This window comes from Pogonomyrmex barbatus, unplaced genomic scaffold, assembly GCF_055798465.1.
Source record: "Pogonomyrmex barbatus isolate J1 unplaced genomic scaffold, ASM5579846v1 scaffold8, whole genome shotgun sequence".
Taxonomy (NCBI): Eukaryota; Metazoa; Arthropoda; class Insecta; order Hymenoptera; family Formicidae; genus Pogonomyrmex; species Pogonomyrmex barbatus.
In genome coordinates this window covers 3607568-3630464 of record NW_028297182.1, presented here as the reverse complement: position 1 = coordinate 3630464, position 22897 = coordinate 3607568, and the positions used below count along the sequence as shown (strand labels likewise).

The following is a 22897-nucleotide window of genomic DNA, read 5'->3' as shown; positions in this document are numbered from 1 at the left end:
GAGCCATCTAAATTAATAATTATTTATATATACTTATAAAGTAATTTAATTTAAATATTTATAAAGTAATTTAATTTAAATATTTTGTATATTAATGTATATTTACATATCTCTGATAAATAAATATAAATATATTTATTTTATACATTTATTTATTATGATGTAATTTGAGCATATAACTTTTCCTTGTAAAAAAATATGAAAAGTATCATGTAAATCTGCGTGTTCATGTAACTCTTTAATCAATACGTAATACTTGAAAAAGTTCACGCGAAACCAGAATGAGCTAAAAGTGAAAATGTTAAAGATGAATATCCGTTTGAAGTTACGTGATCGGGGCGTTCAAAGGTCTTTATGCTATAACTTTTGGAAATAAACACCATTATGAATAAAAAGTACTGTTAGGAATAGATTTTAATTTTATCGATTATTTATTCGATACCTGCATGTTCGATAGGTGAGAATGATATCTGCTATAGCAAGCAAAATCTGATAACTTGAGACGCACTGACCAATAAGTAATGTGAGTTTCAAATAAATCCTGTTTGATAATAAATTAATGTAATATAATAACAATAATTGCAAAAAATATGCTGTATTTATACATATTTTGGATATTGAGTTTTGCTATATTATTCTTTAAATAAATTATTGAGGTTATGAAAATGTTTTCTCAAATCTATACCTTCTTATTTATATTGCAAATTGACACGATGATACATATGTGATTTGTTTTCTGTAGCTGAAATACTGTGTGTACATTCGTTGTATTTAAAATAAAAAGATACATTTGAAGTTTGACAAAGGCGAGATAGAAAGTTTAGTATAGCCCAGTGAATGGAAAACAAATCTAAAATGTGGCAACAGTTTGTTTCTTAATAATTAGATATCAAATCATCTGCCAAAAATCAAAAATATAATATTCATTCTTGAATTATTGTTCATTATGTAGATATATGCGCTGTTACAATGAATGACGAGTATATAGTAAAAACTGTCCTCCATGGCGGATCAAAAGTTATTAACTTTGTACCAGGAACCAAGGTACGTGTTTTTTTTTTATTATGCTTTTATTATGCTATTTATAAAATTGTTACAGATCTGATTATCTTTAACTAGTTTTATATTTCTAGGTTATATTTCATTTTAAAACTACAAAATGTGATTTTGATAAAACAGTGATAGATGATAGTAGAACAATGGAAAATCCAATGGAACTCATATTAGGAAAAAAATTTAAATTAGAAGTGTGGGAAGCAATCATACAAAAAATGGCATTAAATGAAGTTGCCTGTTTCAAAGTAGACAAAAGTGTATGCTTATATTGTTCATTGTTACAAATATGGGTTTAGTATATTGGGAATACACTTTTTTGATGAATCCTGTTTTAGCTAGTAACTGCATACCCTTTTGTTTCTAAGACATTGAGAGAGGCTGGGAAACCACAGTCACAAAAACGCAATCATCATTGCTGTGGTGTTACTCTTCAAAATGAAGGCATTGGTTATGCCGATTTGAATGAACTTATAAAATATCCTCAAGATCTGGAATTTACAATAGGTACAGATATGAAATATATATTTTATTAAAATTCATGTAAAAATCTATTTTTATAGTTTTTGTTTTTATTTTTTTGTCTTATAAGCATGAAAATATAATATATTGTTTTAATAAGTTTACAGTGTTGTAAATTTAAAACAATAGGATTGAAATTTTTGTAGAACTTATCAAAGTAGTATTGCCAAATGAGTATGAGAAAGAGTCATGGCAAATGACAGAGGATGAAAAGCTTGAAAGTATTCCACAACTGAAAGAAAAGGGAAATGCCTTGTTTAGAGAAAAAAAATATGACAGCGCTTCTGAAATATATGCAAAGGCCATTGGAATGTTGGAACAGCTTATGCTAATGTAAGTTCTAATTATAAGGAGAGAAGTACATTTTTTAAAACTCGATATAATTAAGACACAAAGAATTACATTTGCAGCATATATTGTTAATAATTTGATTTTTAGTGAAAAACCAAATGATGAAGAATGGTTATCTTTGAATCAAATGAAGATACCATTACTTTTAAACTATGCGCAATGTAAACTATTAAATAAAGAATATTATTCAGTTATCGAACATTGTACAACAGTTCTGAAAACAGAGCCAGGTATTTGACAAACTTGTTACAGAATTAAAGATTTGCATAAAATCGAAATCAGAATATATTTGTTTTTTATTTGCAGATAATGTAAAAGCGCTTTATCGAAGAGGTAAGGCATACATAGGTGCATGGGACGAAAAAAATGCCATTAGAGATTTAAGGAAGGCTGCTGAATTAGATCCTACTTTGCACAATACTGTTGAAAAAGAGTTACAAGCATTTGCAATAGCCATTAAAGAGAAGGATAGCGCACAAAAAGAGAAATTATCGAAAATGTTTAAATGAATCTGATATATTTAGTCATATTGTAATTATCGATGTGAAATGAATTTTTAAGTCTTTTTTTATCTCGGATCGATTTAATTTTTTAAGACTTGGTGTCAAATTCGTTTATATGTATAAAGATATGTTTCGCAGAATCTGCTTGATTTCTGCCTCTTTGTTAGATAGATTATCAACAGGCTTACATTCTGCAGGATTACATTCTGTTAGCAGAATGTAAGCAGAATGTGTCCTCAAATGAGGTCAGTCTGCCAATATTTTCAGATCAAATTTTTTGTCAGTTTGCCAATATTCTTCTAGCATTTTGCTGAATAATATAAATAATTGTAAAAAATATCAGTAATAAAGTAATATATTTATATTATTATTTATTATATATAAAATAAGAAAATTATAAATAAAAAATTGTTTATGTAAAATTTTAAAGTGAAATTAATTTTAAAGCTGAAATATAAATTGATTTTATGTGAATGTAATTATTTAAGATTATTGTAATCACATAATGTATATGAATATTAGGTATAAGAATTTGTAATCGTACGAATAGCGCCATCTGCATAAGATGGATAATTTTGAGGTTACCAATCACGTTACGAAGATTACGAATCGTCGATCGAGAAGCGTGAAGTATGTTTGACATATGGCATAACTTATTGTGCAATGCTTGGAGTAAAGAAAACGTGAGCTCGACAATGTTCCTAAAGATTTAATCGTGCAATAAATGTTAAGGTAAATTAATTTTTTTATCTTGATTCTTGGATTTTTTGAATAAAGTTTTTGAATAAAGTTTCATCATGTGGTTTAACCTATGTAGTTAACTTTTCTTTTACAATATATAATCACATTATTTTCCAGTAATAAACTTCAGAGCATGTTAAATTTTTCTATATATTAGCATTTTTTGTAATGTAAAATTTACATGGAGATTTATATTTATATTAATTTTAATTTATGAAATTTAATTTTTTATGAGTGATAAATGTCTTACATGCGAAATTGATCTTTTGTGTTTTTTATATTTAAGATAAAAAAATTCTTCAAGATGAAGCTAGTATCAAGAAATGTAGATAAAGATGGAGAAGGGTAAATATATTTTTTATATACAGTATATAATTTGTTTAATTATAAGCAATATGATTAATATCAATGAATCTTTAGGCGAGTATCTCTTGTCCCTGAAAATACAGAGGACATGTGGCATGCCTATAATCTCATTAGTGAAGGGGACTTTGTAAGCTGTTCCACTATTAGGTACTCTAAGTTTTTATATTTGATAGTAATAATTAATTTGATTATAATTAGTATACTATTTTGCTAATTCTTTGTATTTAATATAGGAAAGTGCAAATGGAATCTGCAACTGGTAGCTCTAACAGTTATAGAGTTAGAACTACTCTAACGATATGTGTAGAAAATATTGATTTTGATACACAAGCATGTGTTTTACGACTTAAAGGTAGAAACGTAGAAGAAAATAAATATGTTAAGGTAAATGACAATGCTTAAATTTTAATTATAACATTTAATTATGACATTAATGTTTCAAGAACATCTCATATTGATGTTAGTGTTCATTATCATATTATTGTATATGATCATTTTAGTGAATTTTTGAATAAGCAATGCTAAAATGAACAAAGGCATGTTTATATTATTACTTGCATTATTATTAAATTTGTATTATATTAAAAGGACTAAGTTTTTTAAGTTAATTGTATTTTAGATCATTTGAATAATAGAAGTATAGTCTTAATAATGGAGTCTTATTCTAAAGTCTTATTTTTTATGTCTTGTTCTTGTTTTTACGTATTTGTATATATATTTAATTATTTATTTATATAAATTATTATTGTTAAATAATAGAATATTTATGTAATTATATTTGACTATTTCTTTTTATTTTATAGACAGGAGCATATCATACATTGGATGTTGAACAAAATCGGAAATTTAGTATCACTAAAACTAAATGGGATTCTATCTCTTTGGAAAGAGTCGACACTGCATGCGATCCTGCACAGGTTGATGATTTTTGAAAATAAAGATTATATACATTTGGCTACAACTGTCTCTTTTATTTTAGAATGCTGATGTAGCTGCCATAATTATGCAGGAAGGCATAGCACATATTTGTTTGATAACTTCCAATATGACAATCGTCCGTGCGAAAATTGATCAAGTTATACCAAGGAAGAGAAAAGGAAACGTTTCACAACATGAAAAGGTTAGAAAAACATGTTAATTATTAAAAACTGTTTTATACAAATAAGTATAAGTAGAATTTCTAACTGGATACATATTCAGGGTTTAACACGATTTTACGAGAGCATTGTGCAAGGCATATTAAGGCACGTTAATTTTGATCTAGTAAAGTGCGTTATCCTTGCTAGCCCTGGTTTTGTGAAAGATCAATTTATGGACTACATGATACAGCAAGCTGTTAAATCTGATAATAAAATTATTTTAGATAATAAAAGTAAATTTTTGCTAGTTCATGCTAGTTCAGGTTTTAAACATTCACTGAAAGGTAATGTATATGTATTTATAAATCTATGAGCATATATATGCTTATAAATTATCATTGTATTTATACTATAATCCATTATTACAACAGAGGTTCTAGCCGATCCCACTGTAATCTCTCGAATTTCGGATACCAAAGCAGCGGGAGAAGTAAGAGCTTTAGAAACATTTTATAATACTCTACAGACGGATTCTGCTAGAGCGTTTTATGGCAAGAAACATGTTGAAAAAGCTAGTGCTGCTCAAGCAGTGGAAACTCTACTTATATCAGATAAATTGTTCAGGTGATTTTATTACTCTGCTACTAATTTTAATTTTAATCTTATTTAATTTTGCTTTAAAGTACACTTCTTGAACTTTTGTTGTTTGTTGTAACCATCGTGTAGGTGTCAAAATGTAGCACTGAGAAAAGAATATGTTGACCTAGTTGAAAGCGTGAAAGACTCTGGTGGTGATGTTAAAATATTTTCGAGTTTACATGTTTCGGGTGAACGTAAGTCTTACATAAATAAATTACTCAAATTTGCAAAATATAAAAGTCTTAATAAATAACATAAAATATTTATTGTATTTTCAAGTGTTAAACCATGATTATATTTTTAGAATTAGATCAATTAACTGGAATAGCGGCTTTATTACGTTTTCCTATGCCGGAACTAGAAGACGAAAGTGAAGACTCAGAAGAAGATTAAAAGCACTACTGATATACTAACAACTAACAACTTTGTATATATCTGTGCTATGCGCAATCAAAAATATCATATTAATAGTAAAAGGAAAAAATGATCTTTGTATTTATTTCATATGTTTAAGAATTTTGTATCTTATAGTTTACATATAATACTATTTGTGATAAAGTTGCACTTAAAAATTTGCGTTATGTTACAATCGTTTGCTGTTTATTGTTATTTCGTTCATATAATATAAAACAGGATTAAAATTAAGAAATATATCATAAAGATGATATATTTAAAATCTTCGTGAATATGAATGTAAATGATCTGCATTGGTATATGTAATATGAAAATATTAAATAATTAAAAAGTATAGATGAAATATAAATGCATTGATATATACACTAATGTAATAATAAGTACATACATATACATATTATGCATATTATGCATATTCAACTTTCATTTAAGTAATCACCAATCGCTTATTATATTGAAAAACAATATGGTGGCTAAAAGGAACCAATCAGATGTTGTTCAGAAATGATTGCGAAAGACGCTCTTTCTTATAGGCATATCATCTCTCTAGTTTCTTCATACTTCTAGTTCAGAACAGTGGTGCAGAGATTCCATCGGTTTCATCTTTTTGCACGTGTTTGCATGTAGCATTTACTTTATATTTAAATTTCATGTTGTCACATAATTTTTTAGTGTTTAAGTATTAAATATAAAGTAAACTACGATGGTTGTAATAGGTAAAAAGAAGGTGAGTAAAGAGTTTCCTTTTTATTTAGTATATTATTCTTCATTATGGATAGGAGAGGTTAGGTTGAAATTTTATAAAAATGCAATGAATCCAACGTTTTTGTGAATTAAAAATCGGCATTTTTTAAATTTGCAGTATCAAAGTGGTGAGGGAGCGCAGTTTATGACGAGGAGAGCTGCTCTCAGGAAATTACAGTTAACTTTAAAGGATTTCCGTAAATTATGTATATTAAAAGGCATATATCCAAGGGAGCCGCGCAATCGTAAGAGAGCGCAGAAAGGTGAACCTGGTATTAAAACTTTGTATCACAAAAAGGATATTCAATTTTTGATGCACGAACCGATTATATGGCAACTAAGAGAGTACAAGGTATAACAACTTATTAAAATTGAATGTTCATAGTATAAACATATATATCATATAAACATATATACTACAGCTTTATAAACATATGTTTCTAGATATTCAACAGAAGAATTGGAAGAGCGAAGGCAATGAAAGATTTTGCCAAAGTAAGGAGATATCTGAATAACCATCCTGTATTGAAGATAGATCACATAGTCAAGGAGCGTTATCCAACGTTTATAGATGCATTACGAGATTTAGACGACTGTTTGACTCTTTGCTTTTTATTCAGCACATTCCCATCATTGGCTCATATACCGAGAGACCAGTCGTTATTGTGCAGAAGACTAACGATAGAATTTCTTCATGCTGTTATTGTTGCTAAAGCATTACGTAAAGTATTTGTATCCATCAAAGGATATTATTATCAAGCAGAATTAAAAGGACAAACAATAACATGGATAGTACCGCATCATTTTTGTTTCGAGCCTCAAACAAAGGATGAAGTTGATTTCAAAGTCATGTCTACATTTGTAGAATTTTATATCGTGATGCTTGGTTTTGTGAATTATAGACTGTATCATACTCTGAATTTGCATTATCCACCCAAACTGACAAATTCTGGTGAGCATTATTTAATACAAATTTATCAACACATTGATATGAGATTTAATTCAACTAAAACATTAAAACATTAAATACACAGGAAATATTGAAAAAACGCTGGTTGATGAAGAAGCATTTGTCTCGGAGAGGATAAGCGCATTAAATGTTTCATTAGTCAATTTGGATTCTTCATTACCGGAGGTTGAAGATGATATTGAGTTAGATCAATTTTCTAATGTAAATAGTGTTAATTTTGTTTTGCATATTGTCGATTGTATATAGATAAAGTTTAAATATGTTGACATATTAATTTTATTTCTTCTAGGAGACGGACGCTGCCAAAGTAGAAGCTGCTAAGGCAGAAGCTGAAAAGATACGAAAACTGAAAAATTTGTTTAAGGGTCTGAAAATTTTTATCAACAGAGAAGTGCCTAGAGAACCGTTAGTATTTATTTTACGTTGCTTCGGCGGAGAAGTATCTTGGGATAAGTTGCTCTTTGTTGGAGCCACGTTTGATGAAAATGACGAAACAATAACTCATCAAATTGTAGATAGACCGAGTATTAGCAAACAATATGTATCAAGGTACTATGTTTGTTTTATTAGTTTATTAGGTTTCAAATTCTCATGTAATCTTTCTGAATTATTATAATTTTTTTTTAGATTCTATGTACAACCACAGTGGGTTTTTGACAGTGTGAATGCAAGAGAATTATTGCCCGTAGAAAAATACTTAATGGGTGTTGTGCTTCCTCCTCACCTTTCGCCATTTACAGAGAATCGACAAGATCAAACATATATTCCTCCAGAAGAGCGTGCTCTTATGGATCCTGATTATAAATTAAATAATAGTAAGATTTTGATTCCAAATGAATATATACAAATAAATGTTATCATTTATCTAATTTATATTTATTTATACTTTATCTAGTGGAAACAGATTCTGATGAAGATGAGAAAGATGAAGAAGTCGATGATAAAAATAAGAATAAAAAAGAAGAAATTGAAGCTGATTTGAGTTCCGGAAATGAAGAAGAGGAAGAAGAAGAAAAAGATGACGATAATGATGTGCAGATTGAGGAAAAAGAAAAAGAGAAGAAGAAAAAACAAAACCAATTGCAAAAGGTTTTATTAAAATTTTCTGTAATTTTGTAATTTTGAGAAAATTAATAATTTAGAGAAAATTAATCTTGTAAATATTTGCAACCTTACAGAAAAAAAAGATGAAGGTACAGGCTGGTGAGATTATAAAGGAAAATTCATGGGAGAAGGCCCGACAGGAAAAACAAGAATACCGTCTCAGAGAGAAGATGATTAAAAAGAAACATCGCAAATTGTACAAGAGCATGATGAAAGGTCGAGAGGAAAGAGCTAAAGAAATTTGGCTCTTGCGAAAGAAAAGGCGTATCCATGATGCTAAGGAAAAAGAGAAGCGAAAAGAACAAAGAAAAGCAAATAAAAATAAATCTGTCAAGTAAAATGTAACGACGTATCATTTAAATACAAAATAAAAACTGTTTATGTTTATGTCGCCCCATAATTTTTTATTTAATAATAAATATAAAAATAAGGATAATAAAAATACAAGTAAGAAATGTTATATGTTTCATTTATATTACATTAATATCGTTATGATTATTTTATGTAATAATTTCAAGATTATATAAAACTTTAATTTTACTGTATGTCAAGATTTTATGTACATTCTTTCTTGTATATAAATCCTATAATATTATAAACCTTAGATATATTCTAATATATTTTAATCGGTAATTGTAATTTACAGGATACGGAGACGCTCGCGTGATATTGATCTTTTTCCCTGATTGATAGATACAGTTATGTATCATGGCAGATGCTTTTTATCTAATCCTCCCACCGGAAGCCCACGCGCTTGACGATCTTGGTCTTTTTCAACGAAGGACTCTGAAGGCCAGTCCACCCACGCATGCTGGCCCACGCGAAACTTTCTACATGCATAGGTCAGATCGCGACTGCCATTTACTTGTGCACGCGCGGCTGGGGCGAGTGGTGAAATTTGAAATTCAAAGTCGATATTCCAAAGTTCTGACGTTAAAGTGACTTCGGAATAGCACAATATTCATATAAAATTACAATTGCGAAATAAAAATATCTATTTTTTTTTATCTTAGATTTGGACTTCTCGGATGCGCTATGAGCGAAATTCGACAAGGCTGTTCTCTTTTTTTTTAACGCGGAACGCTTACTTTCTCGCGATTACGTCTTGCAATGCCTCCCGCTGCGTCATGGCCTCTATAAAAAAAATTCCTTCGTGTCCCGCCGATCTCCTATGAACGCGGTAGAGGTCGTACATTGATCTTGAGAAATTGCGGAGTAGAAGGTTGCTCATAATAGGACACGTTTCTCTTATTAGGTCGTCAATACCGTCGCGCCTGCGATCGTCCCCGTGACTTTCGCTAGGCGAATCTAAGCGAAAGCGCTGGTATCGAAGGACGGAGTCATTTGATAGCGGATACGTTATTGCCGGTGCATCCGGCCGCACTCCGCGCGCCAGCCGCGCATCACCTTGAATCCGAGCCTCCGGTGTGACGCCGCGAGTGGGATGCAACTGGAACGTGTTTCTGGAGCTGCATACTTCTACATAACGAATTCCCATTTTTACGTTTATTAATAGCCGCGAGTACGTCCTGACGTTCGGAGGATCGCCGAGACCCCGAGGAGCCCCGACGTTAATTAACAATTTAAAAACAATTACCTAGGCTCGAGGCTCCCTAAGCTTTAATTTCGAGAATCGCAATTAATCGCGAAATTTATAATTAAATCACATTTTTGCCATGATACGTTTTCCATTTTTTTTATCCTATCCTTGTCTCTCTTTCTCGTTGCGCTTCTCGCGGTCGGTTGACGTCGATGCGAGTGCAAGAATTTTTTTTTACGAGCTATATTTAGCCCCCGCGCGAAAGTAAGGATCGAATTCATCGAATGCTACATGTGTCATTGCAATTTTCACCGCGCACCGTTCAGCGTAGCCGACGCGCGAGCCTCTTTCGCGTCTTTGAATGCCAGGCACGTCCTCTCGCGCGATTTGTCGTTTGCCCGCGTTCGATCGCTCCCAGAGTCCCCTTGAGCTCGTTCTCCAACATTCTTCGTTAATCTCCAATCCGCAACATAATTCTTATTCCGATATAGATTAGTTCGGATGAACAACAGCTTAACGATGTTTATTCATGAGCTTCTTTGGCTCGCGTAAAAGGGAAAAAATGCTATCCGATCCCCACCGTCTGCGAATCGTCGCGTCGCGCTTCTCTATTTTAATGTGCGCGGGAAAAAAAAGATGAACGGTAGAATGATTAATTTACTTTAATTCCGATCGTAAATTCTTCACGCTCGTCCGGCATGCACGTGCATTCTTGCAACATAATAATGAATTACGTCGACGGTAGTTCTGGTTGGGAACACCTCAGACGGGAAGAAAACATCGCGAGCCGGTCGCATCGATTTCTTCGGCTATTTGCAGTGGTGACTGAACCGATGTTCGTCGTCGCGACAGCCAGGGACTAACGCGAGAGAACAAGCTCGGGCTCGCGTGCGTGTGCGCGTATCCGCGTGTGTGTGCGTGCGTGCGTGCGTGCGTGCGTGCGTGCGTGCGTGTGTGAATGCGTGTGCGGCTACGTGGTACATTGGGTGCTTACGTCATTCTCGCTATTCCTGTTCCAGCCCATCTTCGTGGCGGCGTTCCCTGAAAACCCGTTGCCCTTAGGAATCTGCGTGCGAGAACATTAGGAGAGGCTCCTCTAATCGTCTCTTTTTTCTCCCTCTTTCTCATGGAATGACCTCGACGATGTTTCGCCGTCTGTTACAAATCCGTAGATCACGGTCTCGACGCCGCAGCAATGCCAGGATACGCCCATTTCGTCCTTTTGTACGAAGCCAACGCGGCTAGAATGAATATTCTACTCCATTAAACAGAACGGATTAATTTGATTATCAACGATGGTGTCACATCTGAAATTCGCCTCAGTCCGCTTTACTTTAACATCGCGCAATTATATTTTTTTTCAAAATTCTATTATCCTCACGATTATTCCGCGTTTTCGCGTTGTATAATTTTCTCGAACGCGTCGCATGACACGGAAGTTATTTTATTGCACTAACAAAAAATATTTATTTGTGAAAAAGCGAAACTTATTGATATATATTATCCGTTACAAATTATTTCTTTACTCTTTATTTCAGTCGTTTTTTTAAAAATTTCTTTATTCCTTTATTTCTTTACTTCTTTATTATTTTTTATTCCTACGTCGCGAAAGATGCCTATTCTATAGGAGTAGCCTCTGGAATAGTAAATTATTCAGTCCTTTTTTTTTTCTCTGTAAAGAAAGAGACTTTTCGCGATATTTTTATTTCCAGGATTTGGAACGGACAGGACGTTTATTAAAAATTTATTACAATCGTCAATGACGTTTGCGCGCGAGATTTCGAGCTTTTTCTTCGAAATGAAAATATCGGTGCTCGATTTGGTGCGAAATGCGAGGGACAGTGTACGACGGCGTGGGACGCACACGGACATTTGACTACCCACGTAGCCGACCATAATACACCCGGCTTACGAAATGTCGAAGGTTTCGAAAATTCCACTTCGCGAAACTATCGATTTCGGAGAAAGCATCGTTCGCGCAATTTTCTGATATATTGGTTCTAAAACAGCTCTTCTGTCAAAGTTGGAAAAATAATTTTATTTGTTTAAAAAAATGTATTCTGCATAAAAACTAATTTTTTTTATTTTAAAATTAAAGAATAGTATAAATGTTTCTGTTAAAAAATTTATTTAATTCTTTTTAAATTTTTTGCTAATAAGAAACTTAATATTTATTTGTTAAAAAAAAAAAATGATCAGAAATAAAGAAAATTAAATTTTTTATAAAAGTTAAATATTTAAAATGTGGATATTAATGTGAACGTTTCTTCTTTGACTCGTTTTGCAATCAGTTGCAGAATTTATTCCAAGATCAAAAAAGAAATAGAAAAGAGAAGAGTACTCGTTTTATTTCTCATGAAGACAATTTTAATACTTCAGGTTATAAGAAAAGGAAAAACTTTCAATGTCAAACATGTAATTTCAGAGGCGAGAAAAATTAACTGTATATAAAATCATTTATTTTCCTTCATAGGAGTCTCGTTTATTTAAGAAAACTCGCTACGGCTGGCTACGAAGTCAGATCATAGCGAAGGAATGGAAATTAAGAAGGCAGTAAACGGGTGCTCGCTACACGAGGATAAGCGAATAATTACGCAAGCGAGGTAACCACGGGATGGAGTCATTAATGCGCATCGCGGCGGATAATGAGGCGTATTGAAAACCGAAAGTAAAGTGGCTTCCGTTCCTGAGCTTCCATCACGCGGCATAACTCGCGAGCTGAAGGATCCGTTGTCGTACATCCATCGTCATGTCTGTGAATCCTTCGGTCGTTGATTCTACTTGAGAATAACTCGGCACAGTGACGAAGGTAGACGTCCTGGCACCCCGCGCCTGCACTTTCGTGACAATCCTTGGCGAACGAGCTCTCGTTTGGTCTCGATAATCTGGTAGTCCTTGCACACCAAGCGTGACGCATAAAGTACAAAAAAAAGTGGACATTAATTTTATTTGCGCGACGTTCGACGCGCGGAAGACGGCCGCTAAGTCTGTCACTCTTTCAGTGACTTCAACGCTCGATATGAATGGACGGACGCGCCATCACTCGCAGTGATTTCAATGCCCGGAGAATGTCGCCTTCTGAGAATGTCGCCTTGGATGCAAATTTATTTTGACATATGCGGTGTCATCATTGTTTGAGTGCCATCGTACTCTCTGCTAAAAAAAGAGTGTACGTAATAGCCCGCTGGCGCCAGTCGTACTAACTGGGATTTGGTACACAGGGTGATCGTATACTTGAAAAAAAGAGGTCAATTATATCTCTCGATAATAGGCGCCTTTTCTCCGTTTTAAACTTAACTTTCTTTTGCTAAATCAATTCGATAGAATGATAAATACAATTAATACAATTAACATACGAGGACAAAACGATAAACGAGGAATGATCGATGCGAAATTATAGATAATTTTAATTGTTCCAATTGTTCGCGTCATCGATTGCTAAATGTGTTTTCCGCTTGTCTCACATTCGCACGTGTTTTCCGCTTGTATGACATTCGCACTCTCTTTAGATTTATCTCGAGACGGCGCAGTCTTATCGTCAGAACGGTCAGCGCGTTACGGCATCGGCTAATCTAGGAATTCCTGTTGTCGCGGAAAGAGGCGCATTATCGGATGTCGCGCGGCGCGTACGCGGCTCGCATTGTTGCGCAACGCGACGATGAATCAACGGATCGGCGTCGATCATTCACTGCGCCGGAGGAGACAGACGCGTGCCCAGCGCCGCGTTCGCAAATTGGCCAATTATCACGGTAAAACCACGTTCTACCGCCTAGTCCGGCACGCACGCCGCTATCGGAATGGTACACGCGACGCGCGGCGAAAATACCGCTTAGGCGAGGTGTTTAGCTTACTCGCGAACGACAAATATGTCTGTCGTATAATTTACGTATTTCCGTCCTCTTCCTTTTTTCTCCGTCGCGTTTACGATCTTGCGCGACGACGATATACGCGCGAGTTTACTCCGCGTAGATAATTATTTACGTAATAAAGGGCCCCGCGAAACAGGGGGCGCAGGGAAGGGAAGGGAAGGGGAAGGGAGATGCCGAGACCCGCGATACGCCAACTCGTCGTTGCACATCGCACCGGCGAGTTTATACTTTACCCGGAGAGATGCTTATCCCCGCCCCGTGTAATCACGTGCCCGTGCTGATAAATACGGGCGTATAAATTATAAATTTCGTTTGCTTATATTTTATCGCGGTCATCGTCAGCGCGGCTATGCTATTACGCATTTAGACGATTAGCCGCGGCAAAATTGATCTTCCTTATCTCTCAATACACGTGTACATCACGCGCGATTTATGCAAATTTCAACTTAGCATCGCTTTCATCGCTTCACAGAAGGGAAAGTAAAAAAGAAAAAAGAAAATAACGTATAGAATTATTTCATTAAAAAAGTAAGGGGCGTGTGTCTTCTTATCGCTCGATTCTAATCTCTTTCTCGAGTGATATCTCTTTTTTCTTTTACACAGGACAGGGCTTTACACACAGGATTAGAGCGACGAAAGTGTAAAGCATTGGCGTAAATCTCATTTCGCGCACATTTGCGAGCGCGTGTTCCGCGCGAATCAATAGCCAATCGGCAGCTGGTTTGCAATGTGGTTTCGCGCAACAAACATCCCGGCCACCGTCGCAGCTTTTGAAATCCGATCGTGTCGCGCCGCCAGGTCGGACCTACCAACACCGGTCCCGGCGAGGCGGATGAGACACGTCGTCGAAGGGAATACGAAATGAACGCGCAGTATCCCGTTACCCACACACCAACAGGAATCGGCTTGCGAGCGCGTCTCGCAGGAATCCACCGGACGCAGAAAGGTGCCCTCCTGCAGGGCCGTAACGCTCCGGTCTGTAATTTTCATCGCGTTTTCCCTGCGCTAAGCAGCGAAAATCTAATTTTTCTTATATACTTGTTCTCATGCTGTGTAGAAAGAACGAAATTCAAAATCGAAACTGTATTTGATATTAAAAAGTAATATGGATGAGATCATTGGCTTTTAACATGAAGAATTGCAAAATTGCCAATCATAATTAGTACGTTTTTTTTCTATTTATAATTCTTAGGATCTGCGTATTTTTTATATTGTCTACATTCGTAATTATTATAATCTCCAGTAATGGATTCGAACCATTAATGTGCGTGTGCAAATAAGTTACAGCATTAAAGAGCGGTCCCAATCATATAACGAGGACGACTTTTTGAACCCAATTAATTTATAAGAATAATCACACCTCACAGAAATGAGAGAGCGTAAAAATAACTATCTCATGATGATTAAGAACATAAGAAACAGATTGAAAATGAGTTGATGAATCAGCGAAGAAATTTTTAACAAACTTTAAATTTTTCGTACATTTCATTTTATGAATATTCTTTCTTGCAGAACTAATTTTTTATGTAAAATTTTAAATATCATTTAGTCTCCGAAGATAGAAAAAGAAGCATAAATATCTTCTTCTTTTTTTTTTTTTTTTTTTAATATTCGTCCATTCTTGGCTTTGTTTTCACGGTGCAAAACAAAGTGCAAGAAGCATTTGCCCTCGTTTAGAAATTAACCGGTTCCCCGAGGCGTTTCTTTCAGTCACGGAATCTGTATTGCGCGGCAACATTGTAAGTTGTTGTAAATTTTAGGAAACGTGTCTGTTTATCTTCGCACGGCAGGATATTCAGTGCGTTCATTAGAGCTTCAAGGCGGCGCGTAAATGTTTATTCATAACGCGCCGGTTGTCCGCGTATACGTGGGGACCGTGCGGAGGTTCTCGCACTCTCGAATCGGTCAAACTACGAGTACGAGTGCGTAGAGGTGCGCGCGATAAATTAAACATAATGGTGCAAAGTGTATATCCGCGCGTGTATCGCGGATTCTTCTCGCGACCCGCGCCTGCGAAACGCCCCGAGGCGCCCCCGGGTTCACCGACACCATCGCGCTTGCAGCCTCTACGAGCCACGGTGTCATTAAAGCCGATTGAAATCTACTCATTATCGTTATTAAAGTTTTACATGGATAATAAGTATAAGAAAACGAAGACACTTTTTTTTTAATTGCTCAAAATATCAAGATTCTTTTTTTAATTTTTTTTTAGCTGAATTAATTTAAATTATCCTAATCCTATCTTATAGTTTTGTTGATTTTACGAAATTAATTAGTTCAGCATTAGATCGTTTTATGATACCAATAATTTTATTCATTTATTCATTTACTCATTTAAATAAAGAGGTCGAATATAATTTAAAATAAAAAAATAGGTAAAATAGGTAAAAAGTCTGATTTCTTTTTAATTACATATCAGATTTTTCCTGTTTGCAATAGTTCGAAGTTTGAGTAAAATTTTTAAAACAGTTTGATGGTATTTATAATTTTATTTTTCGATCTTCGATAGGAATGTGAGATGCAGCGTGGTATTCGAACAGATTTCCAACATATAAGGATTCACTTACAGAAATATCTTATTAGCATCTCTTTGGATCCTATAAATTTTTCTTTTCCATGGATCGAAGTAACGATCCGTGATGCAATCTTTTGAAGCATCGAGCAGCGATCCATGAGACTCTCGGTAAATCTGGCTTCCGTGAATCCGAGCAACGATCTGTTTATTACAAACAACGATGACCCTTATCTACAACGCAGTCTTTTATTTACTTTTTGTAAACAATTGATATTTTAATATTTAATATTTAGATGTTGCGAACGCATTCCTTTTTTTCTCTTCCAATTCAAACGATTATATGTTTATATACATATATAAAGTGATTAACATTACTTGTTATTTTTTACAATTTAAAAATGCTTCTAGATAGCTTATTTGCCTTCTTGCTCTTATTAATATCTCTCAATACATCGCCAATTACATTTGAATCGCTAATTGCTTTAATCGTTGATTTTTATGCGTTTGTACGGTAGAAGATTAGACTGTAATTTGAATTATTCTGTGCTCCGATAGATCATCCTGACGAGGAAATTACACTCGATGCAAAGATTAATACAGAAGTTATATAGCTAGGTAGTGTTCAAGCAAATGGACTTCAATTTGTATCTAATCATTATCTGGTTCAATCAGTATCGTTGACCTTTTCAGGAAGGAACGCCTGTTACCTTAAGATAATATCAACGATTCTTTTACAGACGCTGATAGCATTTGCGAAGAACGACGCTATCCAGCTGTTAATTCGTATTTAATAACTCTTCCGTAATTTGTTCCATGCCTCTTAGTCTTATTGTATCCTCCGTTCTGCGATATCATCTTCGTGAAATTGTGCGCCGCAGATGTGAATTAATTTAAGAAACAAAAATCTGCGTGACTTAACATTTAAGGGATTAATTGGATATTCCCAGAAATATATTCTGAACTTTATTTTAACATCTTTTTTTACAAATAATTCGAGAGTCGGATTTTTGTACTGCGCAGTACTTCTTAATATATTAATATTTTCTTTGATGTTAATGATAAATCACTATTATCTTCAACATTTTAAAGTTACTTAGAATACGAGTAGAATTGTTTAGCCAACTGTCGAAAGGTTTGGAGTTAATCTCCTAAAATATATATATATATATATATATATATATATGAAACGTCGGGTCTACCTTCATAGCGAGATAACGCTAAACTGACCTTTACCTACAGTATCGTCTATCCAGTGAGACACTTGAGCCGCGGCTATCCGTGCCTCGCGTATATACCTTATACAGACCTTCGTGCCAGTCGAAGATTGGTTCCAGGCGTTGAGCTCACTGACTTCGCGCACGTAGTGACTCTACCGCGGGGTCTAGTCTTGTCGTGGGAGTGCAACAGAGCGAGACGGCAATATCTCGGGCGGCCACGCGAGAGTGCGCGAGAGAACAGGTGAGAGAATGAGCACGTGAGAGAGAAGGAGGAAGAGGACCGGAGAGAGGGAGAGGACGTGTACGTAAGCGGCGAGAGAGGAGTTCTCTCGTGTAGAAGGAAAAGGAGAGGAAGGGAGCACTCAGAAAGAGAGAGGCGAAGCAACCGAGAGCCGAGAGGACGGTTGGCCAATGAGACACCGGGCTGGCGATGACGTCGTCGTTGTCTCACGTCCGAGTCTCACCAAAAGTCTTCTCCGGGTACCAGTTCGTCCGCGGTCTCCCGGCTGGACGAGGAGGTCGTCCTTTCCGCATCCACCCATCGTGTGGTCGCCGTTACTTTTTTTTTTTTTAATTTCTTTCCTCGCATAGTGAAATATAAATTCAGCCAAGATTGCAGATCCTGGATACACGGAGGGATTGAGGCGGAAGGAGGCTGCTGCTGTCAGCCATGGGGACGGGTAAGTCTTGGTGTTTGCGAAAACTGGTCCTCGTATTTCTATTTATCTTCCGAACGGCCCGTATCGCGATCTAGAGCATCGCGCCAACGTATGACCGCTCCACTTTCCAATGGAGATCGTATTCGTACCGTATGGGAACACCCTGGTGGACCTGGTCTCCGTCTCGAAAAAAACGTTCGAATCCATGGGAACCAATCTGGAAAGAATCGGGAAGTTCAATAGGTTCGCACGTGGAGTTCAGTGATCCCTTTCGATATTTGATCGACAGCGACTTGGCGGAGGATTCAGCATGATGGATCGGCCGGTCCATGCTGCTGCAGACTCGTGTTGCGATTCCGCGAGTCGTCGAGACGCTGACGCGGCTTTGGCCTCTTGGGAAGTCAAGGCCGAGATTATTCGCTAGTGTATATCGTCAACTGGTATCACTCCGAGGCTAGACTCTGTTCAAGGACACGGTTAGAACGTCCGTCTCCGTTAAACTCTTCCTATGCTCAAACTCGTTCTTCGTCTTTACCATACGCTTAATGTGGACTCACCTACCGGAGAGTTTAACGTTCTCTTAATCTCGGGGTACGGTTCAGATTAGCGCAATGTAGAGATTGCCCATTTCCTACCATTCCAAAGCGGATGTTCATCCCCGACGTAATAATTAAACCTATCGTCGATATTATTCTCGATCAGGTCATATCGCGAGAAGTCATCTCATTCTCCTTTATCAATTATCGATCATTTTCGCCTCGAGGATCTTAAGGACCACCGACTGATTCCTTTTATGTACTTCGTCTGGCCGCTTTTAGCAACAGGATTCTCAAGTTCGCTTTTACAAAGCAGCCAGTTGAGAAAATGATGTCAATTAAAGAATACGTTGCGCTTTGTTAAAGGTTTCTTGTTAAATAATGAATTTAAGTGGCGTTCGTTGCCATCGACTTCTACTTTGAGCCTTTCATGGAAACTGTTGCGCGCTTTTGTCGCGAAATTAAACGTCTGCTGGTATTACATCAGGATGTACATCGGTGCCGACCTTTAGCACATCCTTTAGGCAGATGGTGTCAAGGATGTGCGCGAGGTGTGTTGGCGGCTCGATCAGAAATTATGCGGTCGTCTGGGCGTAACGCAAATCAGATACCTATTTTTTTCTTTTTTTTTTATACATGACAGAGAATAAATACACACTTCTTTCCAACGCGCAGTTCGTTCACGGACGGATACTTTCGGTCTTTTTACCTTTCACCCCGCGATGTTGATTTTTCATTGAAAGTTTGTGATATTGAGAAACTGAGAGTAAACATTTCCAGCCTCTCGTTTTATATAAAATGATTGAAAGTGATCGCATCATCGAATATCTGTATCACATCGGTGTGCGTAAGTACTTTAATCACTTTAGAAAGTGGTTGCGGACGTCGGCGATATATATCGACGCAGACACTCGATATGGTGGCCCACCTGAAAAAAGAATTCTCGACGCTTATTCGGTCGCTTATTTTGATCGTTCGATCGCAAAATTCGCGATGATTTATCCGATCTCATTTTCCATAATTGATTAGTTTCCGGCGATTAAATTAGCGCGTTAGCGCACTTACCACGCGTCTAGTCTTCGAACTAAATATGGACGGAAAAGTCGGTGTGGATAATAAGTTAGCATGACTTAGTGTCAGTCTCTCTGCACTTTGTTACAAGATTGCTATGTTGCGCAAATGAAAAAATGACGTAAACGCGAGTATTTGAAACTTCAACCGTAATTCTTTTTATTTTCAATCTTGACGTTTGTCTTTTTCTATTATTTTCATTCTTCTATTAATTCCCCCGTTAATCTACCTATGTGCTATCGATAAACGATCGAAAAATATTCTCGTTCGGCGAAATATCAAATCGATATAAGAGATAAGAGAAGATGCAGGAAACGACTGGTTGCAATTGATTCTTAGAGTCTTGAGACGACACTATACTCGTTCGTCGCATTCTTAGCATTATCTATTAAGAGATTGAAACTTGTCGAGCTTGTTAATAAACGCGTGCATGCAGCCACGATCTGAAAGCCGGCCGTATCCGTGTCGCTTTTAAGTGATCGCTCACCAAAGTGCAGTGATTTCGAGCGGATACGTTCTGTGACAAGACGCATACCTCCGCGGCCCTCGGATCCGGTTTTCATCGCGAGTACGTGCGCGCCTCAGGACGATAAAGTCGTTCGTGCAAAAAAGGCCCTTATGACGCGACCGGAGACGACATGACGATTAAAAAGAAAGAAAAATAAAAGCGAAAAAAAGAAAAGTGCAGAGAGAGAGAGAGAGAGAGAGAGAGAGAGAGAGAGAGAGAGAGAGAGAGAGAGAGAGAAAGAGAGAGAGAGAGAGATATGCGAATGTAACGTCCAATGAGTGAATAACGCAGCTTATCAAGGATAAAGCAAGGATAAAGCCATGACGTGACAGGATTAATCCTCAGGGCGATCCTTCGCCTGAATGCCAGGCGCCATTGCAGTCGAAGGTAGACGCAAGCATCTATTTCTGGGCTCTCTCTCTCATTCCCGAGATAAAAATTTCAGGAAGGACAATGTAAAAACGTTCGAATAATCTCTCCTTCTCTAATTAGGTCGATTTAAAACGTTTAAACAGAGAGGATTTAATTTGCCGTGATGTCGCTGCGTATTGGGAGTGAAAAAGTTAACGATTACCCCCCGTTTGATCCGCCCACTCGTGTAGCACGGGTGCTCTCACATCATCTTGTCGATGCACTTGTAAGCGCGCCGAGCGATCCTTTCCTTCCCTAAAGAATCCTTTTCCGCGTGGCTTGCCGTCCGATCGGAGCTATTACAGCTTTGTTTCCCGGAAACAAGCTTGATATTACGATATTATATCGTTATTACCATTGCCGAGCGCAATGCACCTCCCTATTACTTTGCCACGACGATTTATTTAGCTCGATTCGCGCGAGCGTGACGTCGTCGCCGTTGGTTTAGATCGACAGCGAAAGGTTCGACATTGCCGAGGTCGCGGTTGTGCGTAGAACCTGTAGTTTTGCTGATTACAATGGGAAACGCTGGAAAATTAGTGTGGTCGGGCGAACCGCCGCGATGGTCGATTGGCCACGTTGGCGAGTCAATATCTCGTTTAATGCTCCGCCGTATTTGGCGATAATGGCAAATAAGTGGTAAAGGAAAATACGCGAACAAGTAAGGTTATAAGGTTATAATTGTTAATTATAAAAAGAAAGAATTATTTCTTTGCGCAAACTTTCATCCTGTGTTTGCTCAGGAGAGATTTTTGTACAAATATTTTTATATGATATAACTACGTAAATATTTTTTTAATTTATTATAAATTATTTATTGTAAAGGTTTAAATTGTCGCAAATTCAAATCTTTCTTGAACCAGTTTCTCTCTTAATGGATGTGACCGGTTAACATATGATTTTATATAGAGGTTAAATAATGTTATGCTAAAAGGAAAATAAAAAAAATCTTTTAAATCTGTATCTTTAATGCGCCATTACTGATTAGAATCATTATCCGTGATGTAAGTTATGTAGGCTTAAAAAATAATAAATGGATCAATATAGTATAATATCTGCTATCTTGTTATTAAGACAATCCAAACTATGTCGCGGACATTACTTGAAGCACTAGCTACTCCAAATTATGTGGCATTACATTCGCTAACTTTCTAACTATTATAGTAAATAAAAGCATTGCTGTGTGAGCTTCGTGTAGCGTGTCCGACATTATTTCTTTCGTAATATGCTCGTATTTAACATCTTATTCAATCTTTTCTAAGGAAGTGTGTATGTATGTGTCTGTATAATTTACATTCTAAATATTAATTTTACCTTTCCCAAATACATCGCATACTATCGCATATTTACAAAGTCAAAGAAACGAACTTATAAAGTAAAGTGGGCCAGTGAATAAATGGAACAACATAACAATTTCTCAATAATATTAAACTCTACCTTCGGACGATTGAAAAATAATTATTACATATTTAATAATTACAACAATGTCAATAAAAGTAAATAAAAGCCTTAGCAAATAAAGCCTAAACAAAATAAAATTTTTAGCAAGCTTTTACTGGGATTATTTATTTATTGCGTGCAAATAATAACGTAAAACTTTTCAGTGTACATTCGTGTGTGACCGTGAGTGACCCGATTTGAACTTGGCGTTAACAAACGGACTGATTGCATAACGAAGAGCATATTGCATGCGAGGCCCAATTTAAACTCGTTCTATCGACTGCAACTGCCGTGCATCTCCCTGCTGGAAATAATTAATAAGCGTAGCGCGGTCGTCCTCGGCGGTGCTTGATCATTTGTCTGCGGCAACTTGCGATTACTCTTTTGCGGTATAGCGACGGTACGACACTTTTATCGTTGACATTTTCCAGAGAAACGGTCTCTTATTATCGATTTCCTTATACGTATATTTTCTCAAGATCGTTAACGTCTTTATGAAAATTCCATTAAATCTCAATTTTATAAAATATAACGAAGTGATATATTACATTAAAATACATTGATATACATATATCGTAAAATCAATTTCACGAGGTTTACTTACAACATCTAGTACTTGTTTGCACTAACAGGAACCCGAGCGTT

At 36.1% G+C, this 22897-nt stretch overlaps 4 protein-coding genes across 11 annotated transcripts in view; all 4 read left to right on the top strand.

Moving 5' to 3' along the window:
• The first annotated feature begins 258 nt into the window (after positions 1-258).
• Positions 259-2851, top strand: LOC105432770 (AH receptor-interacting protein). Of its 8 annotated transcripts, none has more exons than XM_089084243.1 (8): positions 259-348; positions 458-523; positions 953-1044; positions 1134-1313; positions 1392-1560; positions 1722-1908; positions 2014-2156; positions 2233-2851. In XM_089084243.1, exons 3-8 carry the CDS (start codon positions 970-972, stop codon positions 2433-2435), a joined length of 957 nt encoding a protein of 318 aa, XP_088940369.1. In that variant the 5' UTR covers positions 259-348; positions 458-523; positions 953-969; the 3' UTR covers positions 2436-2851. The 8 variants fall into 8 exon arrangements, with proteins under 8 accessions (XP_088940369.1, XP_088940370.1, XP_088940376.1 ...); XM_089084244.1 differs by having other exon boundaries at positions 264-348; positions 743-1044; XM_089084246.1 differs by lacking the exon at positions 259-348 and adding an exon at positions 743-866 and having other exon boundaries at positions 361-523.
• A 147-nt stretch (positions 2852-2998) lies between these two features.
• pelo (pelota mRNA surveillance and ribosome rescue factor) lies at positions 2999-6017 on the top strand. The gene is made up of 10 exons (XM_011647711.2): positions 2999-3161; positions 3457-3515; positions 3591-3683; positions 3770-3920; positions 4340-4453; positions 4516-4656; positions 4737-4959; positions 5047-5239; positions 5342-5448; positions 5559-6017. Exons 2-10 carry the CDS (start codon positions 3475-3477, stop codon positions 5645-5647), a joined length of 1152 nt encoding a protein of 383 aa, XP_011646013.2. The 5' UTR covers positions 2999-3161; positions 3457-3474; the 3' UTR covers positions 5648-6017.
• A 202-nt stretch (positions 6018-6219) lies between these two features.
• On the top strand, positions 6220-8873 carry LOC105432767 (pescadillo homolog). Its single transcript, XM_011647710.3, has 8 exons — positions 6220-6395; positions 6531-6764; positions 6857-7364; positions 7447-7583; positions 7672-7931; positions 8010-8197; positions 8278-8471; positions 8561-8873. Exons 1-8 carry the CDS (start codon positions 6372-6374, stop codon positions 8822-8824), a joined length of 1809 nt encoding a protein of 602 aa, XP_011646012.2. The 5' UTR covers positions 6220-6371; the 3' UTR covers positions 8825-8873.
• Positions 8874-17799: 8926 nt separating this feature from the next.
• Positions 17800-22897, top strand: part of dpy (fibrillin-like protein dumpy) — a 97267-nt gene continuing 92169 nt past the window's right edge. Inside the window, exon 1 of the mRNA XM_089084159.1 lies at positions 17800-18307. Within this exon, the coding sequence (XP_088940285.1) occupies positions 18298-18307 (10 nt within the window). The 5' untranslated portion in view covers positions 17800-18297. The remainder of the gene's footprint in view (positions 18308-22897) is intronic.

Excerpts from the sequence above, each read along its gene's own strand:
- pelo (XM_011647711.2), top strand. The coding sequence starts at position 3,475 with ATGAAGCTAGTATCAAGAAATGTAGATAAAGATGGAGAAGG. Across the intron at positions 3,516-3,590 it reads GTAGATAAAGATGGAGAAGG|GCGAGTATCTCTTGTCCCTG; the intron begins GTAAATATATTT and ends ATGAATCTTTAG. Across the intron at positions 4,657-4,736 it reads ACGTTTCACAACATGAAAAG|GGTTTAACACGATTTTACGA; the intron begins GTTAGAAAAACA and ends ATACATATTCAG.
- LOC105432770 (XM_089084243.1), top strand. The coding sequence starts at position 970 with ATGAATGACGAGTATATAGTAAAAACTGTCCTCCATGGCGGATCAAAA. Across the intron at positions 1,045-1,133 it reads ACTTTGTACCAGGAACCAAG|GTTATATTTCATTTTAAAAC; the intron begins GTACGTGTTTTT and ends TTATATTTCTAG. Across the intron at positions 1,314-1,391 it reads GTTTCAAAGTAGACAAAAGT|CTAGTAACTGCATACCCTTT; the intron begins GTATGCTTATAT and ends ATCCTGTTTTAG.
- LOC105432767 (XM_011647710.3), top strand. The coding sequence starts at position 6,372 with ATGGTTGTAATAGGTAAAAAGAAG. Across the intron at positions 6,396-6,530 it reads TTGTAATAGGTAAAAAGAAG|TATCAAAGTGGTGAGGGAGC; the intron begins GTGAGTAAAGAG and ends TTAAATTTGCAG. Across the intron at positions 8,198-8,277 it reads TGATTATAAATTAAATAATA|TGGAAACAGATTCTGATGAA; the intron begins GTAAGATTTTGA and ends TACTTTATCTAG.